Source organism: Magnolia sinica, chromosome 9, assembly GCF_029962835.1.
Source record: "Magnolia sinica isolate HGM2019 chromosome 9, MsV1, whole genome shotgun sequence".
Taxonomy (NCBI): Eukaryota; Viridiplantae; Streptophyta; class Magnoliopsida; order Magnoliales; family Magnoliaceae; genus Magnolia; species Magnolia sinica.
The window spans coordinates 75,222,882-75,236,610 of NC_080581.1; the positions used below are offsets into that span (position 1 = coordinate 75,222,882).

Below are 13,729 nucleotides of genomic sequence, written 5' to 3' on the forward strand. Positions count from 1 at the left end.
AGATAGCAATTGGAGTTCATGAACCTAAGTTAATACCCCCTTCAAACCCATATGTCAGGTGAATGCATTGCTCCGTCTGGTGACTCTTAACAGCTTACCTATGGGCAGTGGCAGTAACGTCATTTGCATTTCTTAGATATGATTAATATGTACATAGAGATTGTGTACTAGGCCAGGGTTTGGCCTAATAAGTTTTAAAGTAGGTTTGGACATAGAAAATCTGATCCATGTTAGCCCAGTGCAGGCCTTGTAATATGCATTGGGGAGTCTTCCGACTCAAGGCGCTTGCCTACCATAGGTGAGCTGACCTGGGCCCCACAGGATATTCATGGGTTAACGAGTTCCTAGAATGATGAAAACTTTGATAATCTGGCAGAGTGAGATGGATGACATACAGGCACTTGGCAATTACATAGGATTGTGTACAGGCCATTGATGAGTTTGAAAAACCATCATTTTTTTCCGTATATAATGTGGCCCACCTGATGACAGGCCTGACCTGATTTTTGCTAGAGTTAGACATATCTAAACAATTTATTTTTTATCTTAGTTTAATTATAGAGGGCACATCTAAACTCGTCTAATCTCTTTAATTTAATCTTAGTTTTATAAGATTATGATTGTGATTTGAATTTTGCATTTGCATGTCTTTAATTTATTCTCTTTTGTTTCTTTTCTTTTTACATGTGGTCACTTGGTCATTTCAAAATACAAAGGCACCCATTAGTGTTATAATGTTGCCAACCCACCTCCATTATTTGAAATTCACCAAATTCTCTCGATGTGTTGAAAACTTCGTTGAATGCTCCTTATGTTGAAACTGAGTGAGACATTAGAAGTTTGAAGTAGCTCCAGATGAATTGAATTACAAGGTTCCAATGCATCAGGTTGTGTGAATCTTTTCTTTTCCTTCTCTTTCTTTTTTTTCTCTTTTTCCCGGTTTCTTTTTAGTTCTAGGCATCACACAAAGCTGGATACTCCAACTGGTTAGAAGTATACTGGATATTAGATGCATCATAAACTTATTGTTTTGAAAATGCAGGCTGAAACTGACAGGGAAGCAGGAGGAAACAATGAATCATTAGTGAAGTTTAAGTCCAGCTAGTCCTTTAGCCATTGTCTACTTATAGAGACCAAGAAGCATTAGCGTAGAACAGATACAAGGCAATAATTTATTTATTTGTATGGGGTTTTGACAAATCTCTTGATGTGGATCAGGTGAAGTTCTATAAATCCTTTACCTTTATGAGTGTATGCAAGTGCTTGTAGTAGGTTTTGTACTTGGGAGTACTTCACTAGGGGTGTTAGACAACTTTATCTGAAGGAATGCTACTCTTGGACCTGCATCCATGGTCATTCACATGTGTAGAGTTGGCACACGTGCATGGTCCAAATTTCTTTTGTCCTTTTTGTCCTTTTTGTTTGTTGGTAATTTGTTTGGTATACCAAATCTTGCTAGTGACATTTTTGGTCACTGACCAATGAGCTCACTTGTACAAACTGAAAATCGAAATAGTATTCTGTAATCCTTCAGACAGAACAATGTATAATACATGTTGTACATCATGCATAACAACTGTTGGATGAATTACCTCAATAAAGAACGTTTTGTTTGGATCTCACTTGTGGGACCATCTTTTTCTATCGATGAATGGGCACACATGGATGTATGGTTGAAGACTATACCATTGATGCCCCTTTGGATAAAAGTAGAGCTAGTCTGACCATTTAAACTTTTCTTTCATCATTATGTGTTTTTACACCTTATAAATTTGATGAACTTTAACCATTTTTGCTTTTTAGCCCTGTTTGAGGGGATACCATTCCGATGATAAAAATGCAATTGCCAAAGTAATTTTTAGTCTGTCCAAATACATAAGGATCCATCAGAGGGATGGTTTAGATCATCAAAATATACAATCATGTGTGCTTGGCTTGTCCATAATTGCTTGAGCCAAGAAATGGGCCTCAACCACTAATTATCCTTATATCGAATGCTTGCACAGATGCATTGAGGTCAGAAAGCCTCGAGCTTGTGCAACCCAGCTCTCTTACAATCTAACACAGGCCTGGATAGAAGGTGTGTAATGTCCAAGCTTTCCATCAGGTGGTTCCCCACTTCTTGATGCCACGGTCCAAAAATCAGGCAAGTCCACTCCATGTAAGGATCACCCAAAGCAAGGGCCCCACACCCTTGGCTTATTATTATTATTATTATTTTTCTTACCAATCTTCATTGCTTTAAAATATAATGAAGGGTTTCCATAATGTTTGACTTGTATTATGTATTTATCTTTGGTTGTAAGATGCTTATTCAAAGTGGAAGTAACTATATAGAGTGTAGGCTCAGGGGTCCACAATGCTTACATGGATGCATGATCAAAGCTACTCATCAGGTACAAGCCACTATATGGCTTTCCTTGTGCTAAATTTTGGTCCATCCATATTGAGTTGCATGCTAGTTAATGCTTCTATAAAAAGGCTCATATTGAGTTGCATGCTATGATGTTTATGATGCAGTTTTATCCTTGAAGAAAGAAGGGGAGAAAAATCTATCCACATATTTATAAAAAAAATTCCATAGCTGTTCTCCTCCATCTGCTAGTTACAGGTATTTATTAGTTCCTTTTATTTTATATCAAATTTGTTTTTTGGTTGTTTTATTTTGTTTTGTAAACTTTTGTCTTTGCATTTTGGGTGGAGCATTGGTAATAGAGGGGGGCTTTGCTGCTTCATATGGGGATGGATATGGACTTCATTCGGTATGGTTGTTTTTGCAGGAAATATTTATGACTGAAAATTTAATTTTAGGTGTAACTCAGATTATGAGTGTACATACTGTTTTATTACCTGACCTCTATGCATGGCAGGGTGGTGCTGACAAAGGTCCTCTATATGGCATGAGTTCTCTTGTTCTTGGGGTGCATTTGAGAAGTCTCACCTCGGGCGTCGCTGAAGTCCGTTGATTTTTTTTTCCTTTTGCTTTTCCTTGTGTCTCAATCTGTAAATTTTCTGTGCATTATGTAAGCTTTCATTCTCAGGCCCCCTGTAATGAGGTTGGTTGTAAATGATTTATAAGTTGTGTTTGAATACTAATTTAAGCTTGTAAAGGTCTTTTGATTTAGAAGATTCAGTCTAGTATTTTTTCTTTCATACTATGAAGGATTATCGGCATTTAAAACAGATTTTATTGGCGTTTTTAAATCTCTCATTATCACTGTTACAGGCTTTAGCGGCGTTTCTTACAAAATTTACCTACACTCCTCATATCTTTTAGTGGCGTTTTAAAGTTTTTAGCGGCGTTTCTTAGAGTTTTTGTGGCACTTCAGATCATTTCTACCGGCGTTCGGCGCTTTTATAGTTTTTACCGGCAGTCAGCAGAGCCGCCAGTAAATGATTATAAGCGCCGCTATATGTTAGGTTTAGCGGCGGCCGCCAAAAACGCCGCTGAAGATTAACGAACGCCGGTAATTAATACAGCAACGCCCCGCTTCTGCGGCAGCAGCCCGACCGCTGGTAATTATTATACCGGCGGTGTTTTGGACTTTTAGGGGCGATTATGGCCGCCGGTAATACCTATTTTTCTTGTAGTGTGAGGTCGAGTTGTGTGGGCCCCCCATGATATATGTCGAACATCAACACTATGCATTTGATGGGTCCCATTTAAATTATGGGATATCCCAAAAATTAGCCGTATATAGAACTCAGGTGGGCCATACCATCTAAAATCATGTAAAGACATCCCTAAAACATATAAAAGCACTTGGTGGGGCCTATCTAAAATTTGGATGCATCTGAAGCTTGGTTTAACCCCTCATCCAAGTGGGACACACATAATGGATGGGCTGGACTTGTGAACCACATCTCAGTGGGCCAAAAAAATGATTATAAATGTTTTAATGTAGGGTTACCCTCTCAACTTTTGTATGTGGTGTGGCCCCCAAAAGTAACGGATTGACTTGATTTTTAAGCCCTAGGCCCACCATATGGATGGCACATCTGACTGATGGGGTAAATGTTTGACATGATATAAAAAAAATTAAAAAAAAATCACACCAAATGGATGGTTGTACAGCTGTCCTAACACTACGAGTTCCTTCATATATATATATATATATATATATATATATATATATATATATATATATATATATATATATATATATATATATATATATATATATATTGTTGATGACAAAATCTGGACCACCCTCCACTTTGCACGGCGTATCTCCAAGGAACCTTGGTTTTGCACAAAGGGGTTAGCAAAGGAGACCCTGGCTAAGCCGGGGGACCCTCCGATGCCTAAGTCAAGTCAAGGGAATCTCGGTCTAAGTTAATTGTAGAGAGAGAGGGTGTGAGATGTTGCGTACCTGTAGTAATGGAGTCTTACTGTATTTACACCTGACCACCGGATGGTCTGGGTCCGTTAATCTCGACATGATTTGCTCAATCAATGGGATTTTCAGATCGTGGAAATATTGCACGCAATTCAGGGATCGTGTAACGTATCTGTGGGCGAAGTTATCGGTCATGTCTGCTTAAGGCAGTTTGAGATGTGCACATTCCACCCCGGCCTTGGCTCGGGACATCTTTCTTTGGACGAAGAGGAGGACGAGGATGAGGCCCCGACTCGGATGTCCTTCTTCAGATGAAGGTGAGGACGAGGACGAGCCCCTGACTCGGATGTCCTTCTTCAGAAGAAGATGAGGACAAGGACAAGGCCCAGCTAGGCCGTTTCATTGGTGGAAGCTCACCTTGCCCGGCTTAGGGTCGTCGTTTAGAAATCCGTTCACGCCTGACGTGATGTTCTTTTTCTGATGCCTTACCGTTGATTTGTTAGACGTGTATTGTGTCATGAGTCCGAGCCGAGCTTCGGTCTGGACAGAGTGTGACTTAGATTCATTTATCTGTTAAGCATACTGGAGGTCTTCCTTCCGAGCTCCGAATCGAGCGGCGGACCCGTCCTGTCGAGGTGAATTTTCCCACAACTGATGCGAGCAGAGGATCAGCCTAGAGTATTCGGTCCGAGAGCTACATTATTTATTCTGGTCTCAGATTAATCCGAACCGATCACTAGTTCTGGAGTGGGAGCGCCACCATGAATCTTCCTTCTCCTCAGTAGCATTCATTATTTCGGATACTCTTGTGTGTCCAGATTAAAAAGATGTCGGTCCTCGGGATTGTAAGGGGCTCGGAAGCCCCCTACTCTTTGAGTTCGGATACGGGCTCGAAGAGTAAACATGTACGGAAGATCAATGGTTTCCGCTGTCACTCCCTTCACGCATACATTTATCATTATGACTCTTGTGTCAAAGAAACGCATCCTCGGGTCTTTCCATCTTTGGGTTAATCTCTGGTTGACGCGTGGTGACGATTAAGATTTCAAATAATTGCTTGGCCTATGGTTGATTGACACGTAGGCCCTGGGAGGCGTCCTAGTGACGCTTCCCTTGCTCGGGCACCGCTCTTGCTTGATGGAGCCCATCGCTCGATGTCAGAATTGTTCAGCCTGGCAGAGCTTGAACCAATAGTCAGCAACCACGTATGCTCCGAAGTCGGTTTGCAACGATTCGGCCATGGCCATCAATGCCTTGCCATTAATGCAGAGATTCAGTTCAGTCTATATAAGCCTTCTCCGAAAACTCTTTATATCTTCACCTTTTATTTTTGAGTGGATATCGGAGGAGGCGATTTCCTCTGAGGGCGATTCCAGCCAACTTGAAGTTTTCGGCAGGCAATTCCGACCGATCAAGGATTTCACAGTAGAGGCGATTCTCAGTGACTGTCCAGTGAGTCCATCTTTCTTCCAGCATTCCTTTTTCACAAGATGTCGTCTGATCTGGAGATGGTCTGAGGGGACTATGATGATTCCGAGCCAGGAAGCTCGGATGACAGAAGAGAGGCATCTGAAGGCCCCTTAGAAGTTGTGCCTCTCTACCTTCCACCTCGAAGAAACAAGGAGGCGGGGGCCCGGACTTGCGGAGTGGGCAAGAAGAAGGCTGCCCGAGCCCCCCAAGGCCTATCTATAGGGGCAATCGAGATGCCTATGAGTGGGCAGGCCTCGGAGGCCGTCCCTGGGGGTTCCATACTGACGGAGTCGCAGATGGGGTGGATCCATTCAGAGTTTGAGATCCCAAACTCTATTCAAATAAGGGCCCCTGAGCCCCTTGATACTGCTGGTGCACCTGCTGAAGGGGAAGTCGCTATTTTTCTCTGTGCATTGCAATGTGGGCTCCGACTCCCCATGCACCCTTTCGTCTGCGCCCTGACTGCTCATCTGGGATTAGCTCCCGGACAATTCACCCCCAATGCTTGGAGGGTTTTGATCTCTTCCTTCATCATCTGGGGTCAAGTCGAAAATCCAGAGCTAACACCAGAGGAGTTAACAAGTTTGTACCTGGTCAAGCACGACAGTCAAGAGCCATAGTACTACTTCACGACCCGAGGCAGCAAGGGGTCGGGTCTGGTCTTGAATCTTCCATCATCTAATAAGGACTTGAAGAATAAATAGTTCTCGGCTTCAAGTGAATGGGAGGCGCAGGCAGTGGAGCTTGGGAGCTTGACGACTTGGGTCCCCACCCTATTCACTACTCGAGGTCAGACCTCGCACGTTTTTTCCTGTATCCTTCACTCTTCTGTCATAACTGGACTAAGGTTTTCCTTTTATCTTTGTAGATTTTCCGAGAGGTTCGCCTCTCCTCATCTCAGACCAAACAAATCAAGTCGCCAAGGCTAGGGCGCGATCGGGAGAACTGCGCTCCTGGTCAGACCTAATCACAGCCGCTAATCTTCATTGGTCCGGGCTATGCAAATCCAAGCCACTCCCCACCTCCTTCAGTAAGTCTTTTCGTAACTCCTTTGGAAGGATTGAATTTCTTAGCTTGGTTGTTGATTCATTATTTTTTACGCAGGCATAACCGAGGCAGCTGGATTCCGGAGGAGGAAGGTCGCCCCGACTGTCGATGAGATGTTGAGGGCCGAGCCTCGAACAAAGACAACCGTTCGGAGGAAGCAGGCAGCTCCTCGCGGTGAGGGCCCCTCACCCCCAATTTCTGTCGCTGCAGCTCCAGCTGTAGCTTCAATTTTTGTTGCTGCAGCTCCAGTTATGGCTTCAATTTCTATTGTTGCAGCTCCGACTATAGCGCCTGTTGCGGTTGAGGCTGTGGGCGTCAATGTTCTAGCTTCAACCCTTTCTCCAGCCATTGCCCCTCCTACTGCTGAGGCTCCTCTCGTAGCCCCGAAGCCCTGCATTGCCGTCCCCTCTTCATCCAAACGGGAGGAGGCCGTTCGAATGGCTGACGCCATGATCTCCCCTCCCGAGGCAGGGAATGATCTCAGGGCTGAGGCTCAGGCCTCGGCGAGCAGTCGGACTGGGGCAGAGGGAGCGATGGGGTCAGCCCAAATGGGGACGAGCGGCGAGAGGTTTGAACCGGGCTACCACATGTCTTATCTGGTTCCTTGGGCTAGCAAACATGCACCGGAGGAGGAGATCGCCGGCCTCTTCGAGAAGGCAGATGAATCCTTTGTCAATGACTTGGCCTCCATCTTCTATCGGGTAATTTTCTTAGCTTTTCTTGCTTTCAATTTTTTTTGCATTTAACTAATCCTTTCTTTTTCGTGCAGTCCATCCCGAGGCTCCTTCTAACTTGAGAGAGATTGAAGGAAGTCGTCAAGAAGGATGCTGAGATGGAGGCCCTTAGGAGTGAGGCTGGGATTCTGCGAGATGAAGCCACCTTCCTCCGGATGGAGCAGGCGGAACTCCGGCGGCAAGTCGATGACGAGAAGTCCTGAGAGCTTCAGCTAAAAAGGGTCGTCAATGACTTTGAGGCCCGATGCGGTGTTGCGCTACTGAGCTGACTCGGGCACGGGCTCACGCGGACTCTCTTGCCAGGGAGAACGCTCGACTTAAGGAAGTGCTGGAGCGGACCAGAGTCGATGCAGCAGAAGAATAACACAAGGCGGTTTCCCAAACGAGGGATGTCTAGCGGGCTGAGGATGAGGCGTCTCTAGATTCGACCGTGGCCGCTGCAGTAGAGGCTTTTAAGGTTTTGAAAGAGAGGGCCACTGAAGCCACTCAGTTTTACAACTATGGTTTCGACACATGTATCGAAGTGGTCCAGGACTTGTATGCGGACCTTAACCTTGAGCCTCTACTGCCTGAAGATGAAGCAGAGAAGCCGGCTGAAGATATCCTCCCGGATCAGGCCCCTAGCCCCCAAGCTCCTCCCCTGCCTGCATAGTTTGAAATATTTTTCTTTTTATGGCTATTTGAACTCGTCCTTTTGATGAATGACTTGTGGATATTATTTTTTAACCCTCTGGAGAGGGCACATGGATGATAATGATTTTTTTTTGCGTTAATCTCTAGTTAGTTCTTGAGCGATGATGATTACTGAGATGATTTGTTGACAGGTTGATTTTCTTTAGGGCACTGCCGAGCCGACCCTCTGGCAGGTCAGCTCATTTTAGTGCCATTTTGTCGAACTGTGAACTTTTTGGTATTACCATTGTTTGGTCCGGACCCCTAAGGGATCAGCTTCTCCCACGATTGGCGAGCAACTTTTTAATTTATCCATCAGTTGGGCGACGAGCCAACTCCTTCGTCAAGGAGTCAGGTCATCTATTGGCTTTTCCCTCAAGTATGAGGAGATGCCCTGTAGAATTTTTGTGGGATAATGTGCTAACCCTTTTTTTAAGGGATCAGTTCGTTAAGTTTGTCCCTACATATGAGAGATAACTTTTTCTTAGTAGATAATCCGTTCATATAGATAGGAATATGTGAATTTTATTACGAGCTTTAAGGGCTGGTTACCCAGAGGTGTTTATTGAGAGCCTTAAAGGCCGACCGCTCGGAGGTGTACACTTATTGGGGGCCTGAAAGGCCATTACATTAAGGATAGTAAACTTTTAGGTGCTTGGCGTTCCAGGGGTGGGGGAGCTGGCGGCCCTCAAGATCTTCCAAGTGGTAGGAGTCCGATTTGGTCAATCGAACCACTTGGTAGGGCCCTAATCAGTTAGGCTCGAGTGCTCCAGCCCCCGGTTCTGCGGTGTTCTGGAAGACTCAGCGAAGGACTAAGTCCCCTGGACGGAATCGCCTCGTCTTAACTTTGGAATTGTAGAATCGCGCCACCTGTTGATGTCGAGCGGCGGCTCGGAGTTTAGAGACTTCCCTGACCTCTTCAAGTAGGTCAAGGTTGGCTACTATCTGCTCGGCATTCTGGTTCTCTTGGTAATTTATGACCCGATCCGTAGGAAGGCCGATTTCAACTGGCACCATTACCTCTGAGCCGTAGGATAGCGAAAATGAGATTTCCCTAGTGGATGACTGAGCCGTAGTCTTGTAAGCCCAAAGGATGAATGGGAGCTCCTCGGCCCAATTACCCTTTGCCTTCTCCAATTTTATTTTAAGATAGTGCTTAATGACCTTGTTAACTGCTTCTACCTGCTCGTTGGATTGTGGGTGCCGAGGCGAGGAATACGCATTTGTGATACCGAGCCCCCGACATATGCCTCAGAACTTGTCGTTATCAAACTGCTTGCCATTATCAGACATAATGGTGCGTGGAATCTCGAACCGACAGATGATATTTTTTTAAACAAAGTCGATCACCTTTTGCTTCGTGATCTTCGCAACTGGTTCGTCTTCGGCCCATTTGGTGAAGTAGTCGATTGTGACGATAGTAAACTTGACTTGGCCTTTTCCTGTCGGCAGGGGACCGATGATATCGATTCCTCACTGAGCGAACGGCCATGGACCGCTCATGGGAGTCAATTCCTCTGCAGGTTGCCTCGGTAAAGCCACATATCTTTGACACTTATCTCACCTTTAAACATAGTTCTTTGAATCCTCCTTAATGGTCAGCCAAAATTATCCCTGTCGAAGTATCTTCAGGGCCAGGGCTTGGCCGCCAGAGTGGTTTCCGCAGATTCCTTCATGAATTTCTCGAATCACATAATCTACTTCATCAGGTCGGAGGTACCTGAGGTAGGGCTGCGAATGTCCTTTCTTATACAATATCCCATTCAGAATTATGTACCTCGCTGCCATGACTCTCAGTCGCTTCGCTTCCAATTTATCTTAAGGAACCTCACCAGATGTGAGGTAACTATAAATCGGGTCCATCCAGCTCGAAGTATCACTCACTGAATTGACCGTTTTCTTCTCTATCTGATCAATGCTCGGGTGTTCTATGAACTCCACGGGGATGATTCATGGGATTTTTCCATCCGTGGCTGATGCTAACTTTGCCAGGGGGTCTGCCCATGAATTTTCTATTATGGGAATTTGATAGATAGTGCAGCTCCAAAATCTTTCAATTAATTTTCTCGCCTCATCTAAGTAAGCAATCATTCTTATTTCCTTGGCTTCGTACTCGGTGGAGATGTGGTTCGCTACCAGCTGCGAATCACATCGTAGCTGGATGGATTGAACCACTAGGCTTGCCACCAGTCTGAGTCCAGCGAGCAGAGCCTCATACTCCGCCTCATTGTTAGAGGCCTTAAAGCCGAGTCTCATCGCATACTGGATGAGTGTGGAATTAGGTGCTATCAAGATAATTCCCGCCCTGGCTCGTTTGGCATTAGACGACCCGTCAACTTAGAGAACTAACCCTGGTTCAGATTTCGTCTCTTGATTGCTTGGGGGAACAGGCGAGGGAGCCACTTCGACTTCGGTACTGATCCCTTCTTTGCTCGGAGTGGTGAATTCCGTAATGAAGTTGGCCATGGCTTGACCCTTAATTGTTGTCCTCAGATGAAACTGGATGTTGAATTTACTAAGTTTGATGGCCCATTTGGTTAGCCGACCCGAAACTTCGGGCATCTGGAGAACTTGTTTGAGAGGAGAATCCATCAACATGACGACAAAATGAGCTTGGAAGTACCGACGTAACCTCCGAGCTGAGACGATGAGACTGAGCGCTAGCTTTTCTAAAGCCAGATATCTTGTTTCGGCGGGCACCATGGCCTTACTCACATAGTATATGGGGTGTTGTTTGCCTCCTACATCTCCAATCAGGGCCGAGCTGATGGCCGAGGTCGAGACTGCCAGGTACAGGAACAGGGGCTCACCTTCTTCGGGCTTGGACAGCAGGGGTGATGAGGTTAAATACTGTTTCAATTGCTGGAAGGCTTGTCCACATTCCGTTGTTCATTCTGCCTTCTTATGACCCTTCAACTGTTCAAAGAAGGGGAGGCATTTATCTGTGGCTCAAGATATGAAACGTATGAGCGCAGATACTCGTCCTGTGAGGCACTGTATTTCCTTGATAGTCCGAGGCGAATTCATGTTGAGAAGTGCTTTGATCTTATCGGGTTTTTTTTCAATACCTCTCTGACTAACTTGAAACCTGAGGAATTTGCCGGATCCGACTCCAAAGATGAACTTCGCGGGATTTAGTTTCATCTAGTATTCTCGGAGGATGGTAAAAGTTTCTCTAAGGTCTGTTAGGTGGTTGGCCGCCCTGACATTTTTTACTAGCATGTCGTTGACGTACACTTCCATTATATGTCCGATCTGCTTGGCGAACATTTGATTCACCAGCCTTTGATACGTGACCCCAATGTTTTTCAAGCCAAATGGCATGACCCGGTAACAGTAAAGTCCCTTATCCGTGATGAAGATAGTCTTCTGCTTGTCTAGAGGGTGCATCGCGATCTAATTATACCCGGAGTAAGTGTCCAGGAAGGAAAGTAATTCGTACCCTACAGTGCTATCCACTAGCTGATCAATTTGAGGTAGTGAGAAGCTATCTTTCGAACACGCCTTATTTAGATCCGAGTAATCTATACAGACCCGCCATTTCTCATTAGCCTTCTTGACGAGGACCACGTTTGCAATCCACTAGGGGTAATGTACCTTCTTTATGAAACCAGCATCGAATAGAGTAGAGACTTCATCGGCTTTGTCTTTGTACCGCTCGGTGTCGAACGGTCTCCTCTTTTGCTTTACAAGTTTGTGATCCAGGTCCACATTCAACCTGTGGACCATGACATCTGGAGAGATTCCGGGCATATCTTTATGCAACCATGTGAAGATATCTCTGTGCTACCGTAGGAAGGCTAGCACTTCGGACCGCTGCTCAGGGTTCAATGATGTCCCGAGCTGAACAGTTCTACTCGAGTTTGCCTCGTCGGGCGGTAGTTCCTTCATGTCTTCTACGGACGAACCTTCCGCGGGTCCTCTGGGGTTTAGCATGTTGACGGTGAGTGCTTGCTTAACCGACCCCTTCTTGACTGCTATAGCATAGCATCTCCGAGCCTTGCACTAATCGCCTTGGATGTATCCTGTTCCGCCCTCGACGGGGAACTTCATCATCAAATGATAGGTGGAAACAACTACTCTCATTGCATTGAGGGAAGGTTTGCTCAGAATGACGTTATGTACGGACGGTACATTGACAACAGGGAATTTCACCATGAGGGTGGGTTGATGTTGTCCTTCTCCCACGGTCACAGGGAGGGAGATGGGTCCTTCGGAGATTACCCTTTCTTCGGCAAAGCCTTACAGGGGGTCTTCACAGGTCTAAGATGTGACCTCGAAATCCCCATTCTTTCAAAGGCTTCAGAATAGATTACGTCGATCGAGCTTCTGGTGTTGATCTAAGATGCGGTACACCTTGCGGTTCACTATGGTCATAGTAACTACTACGGCGTCATCGTGCGAGTGCTGGATTCTGCATGCATCTTCTTCCATGAAAGTCAGACTTCCGAGAGTAGGCTTTTCGAGCCCGGTTTGAATCTCCTCCACCGGATGAGCCCCCGAGATGGTGCGGATTTCAGCTGGCTCTTCCGTGGTGTTATTCAGCTGTTCTCGCTCTCGCTCTTCTTTCCGAGCAGCTCTTTCTCCCTTAGCATATCTACGCAGGTGTCCTTTACAGATAAGGGTCTTGATCTCATCCTTGAGGTCCACGCAATCGGCTATGTTATGGCCGTGATCCCGATGAAAACGACAATACTTGTGTTTGTCTCGATGCTCCGGGTTGGCCTTCATATAAATAGGCTAATTCAGTAGCTTTTCTTGTCGGATGTTGAGTAAAATCTGCTCGATTGATGTGTTAAGGGGGGTGTAGGAATAGAATTTTTCCTCTGATTTTTTGCTCGAGCGACGACCTTGAGGGGGCGCGATCATCTGGTCCCTTGCTGGTCGGCTGAGATTCTTCGTTCCTAGGCCTCTTCCCCTAGCCGGTCGGATTTGTCCCTTGAACATTTTTGCAGGCATTGGAGGATTCCTCGGTGATAGTATACTTTTGAGCTCTAGTGATGAGGTCGGCTAACGTTTTCCGCGGATTCTACCCAGTAGAGAAGGTGAACCTTCCCTCTTTCAGACCACCGAACATAGCAGAGAGTGTCATCATGTCATCGTAGTCCTCCACTTGCAAAGCTTCTTCATTGAAGTGAGCAATGTAGTCCTTCAACGACTCCTTAGGCTCTTGTTTGATGGTGAACAAGTGAGTGTTCGGCTTTCAAATCTTCTTACCACTTATGAACTGGATAAGGAATAGTCGACCGAGCTCTGCGAAGGAACCTATGAAATTAGGCTTGAGTTGACGGTACCAACTCCGAGCGGATCCTGTGAGTGTAATTGAGAACTCCCTGCACATCATCGCATCAGTTGCCGTCTGAATCTGCATCCATGAACGATAAGTTTCCACGTGCTCGGACGGGTCACCGGACTCGGAGTATTGGATGACAGGAGATATCCTAAACCTCTAGCATCACCTCATTC

At 45.6% G+C, this 13,729-nt stretch overlaps 2 protein-coding genes and 1 long non-coding RNA gene across 3 annotated transcripts; 1 reads left to right on the forward strand and 2 right to left on the reverse strand.

Moving 5' to 3' along the window:
* The first annotated feature begins 2,010 nt into the window (after positions 1-2,010).
* LOC131256470 (uncharacterized) lies at positions 2,011-3,041 on the forward strand. The gene is made up of 5 exons (XR_009176831.1): positions 2,011-2,161; positions 2,307-2,396; positions 2,521-2,611; positions 2,718-2,762; positions 2,871-3,041. It is a non-coding gene; the product is annotated as an uncharacterized LOC131256470 (long non-coding RNA).
* Positions 3,042-11,407: 8,366 nt separating this feature from the next.
* Positions 11,408-12,199, reverse strand: LOC131255146 (uncharacterized). The gene is made up of 3 exons (XM_058255842.1): positions 12,054-12,199; positions 11,861-11,981; positions 11,408-11,659 (listed from the first exon to the last, which is right to left on the reverse strand). Exons 1-3 carry the CDS (start codon positions 12,197-12,199, stop codon positions 11,408-11,410), a joined length of 519 nt encoding a protein of 172 aa, XP_058111825.1.
* A 366-nt stretch (positions 12,200-12,565) lies between these two features.
* Positions 12,566-12,994, reverse strand: LOC131255147 (uncharacterized). The gene has a single exon (XM_058255843.1). The coding sequence runs from the start codon at positions 12,992-12,994 to the stop codon at positions 12,566-12,568; it is 429 nt and encodes a 142-aa protein (XP_058111826.1).
* Positions 12,995-13,729: the final 735 nt, after the last annotated feature.

Bases quoted from the DNA above. Each gene is read 5' to 3' on its own strand.
- LOC131255146 (XM_058255842.1), bottom strand. From the start codon at position 12,199: ATGCTAAACCCCAGAGGACCCGCGGAAGGTTCGTCCGTAGAAGACATG. The intron at 11,982-12,053 runs GTAGCACAGAGA...CATGGTCCACAG, and splicing joins GAAGTGCTAGCCTTCCTACG to GTTGAATGTGGACCTGGATC. The intron at 11,660-11,860 runs GTACATTACCCC...GGGTATAATTAG, and splicing joins ATGCTGGTTTCATAAAGAAG to ATCGCGATGCACCCTCTAGA.
- LOC131255147 (XM_058255843.1), bottom strand. From the start codon at position 12,994: ATGAAGGCCAACCCGGAGCATCGAGACAAACACAAGTATTGTCGTTTT.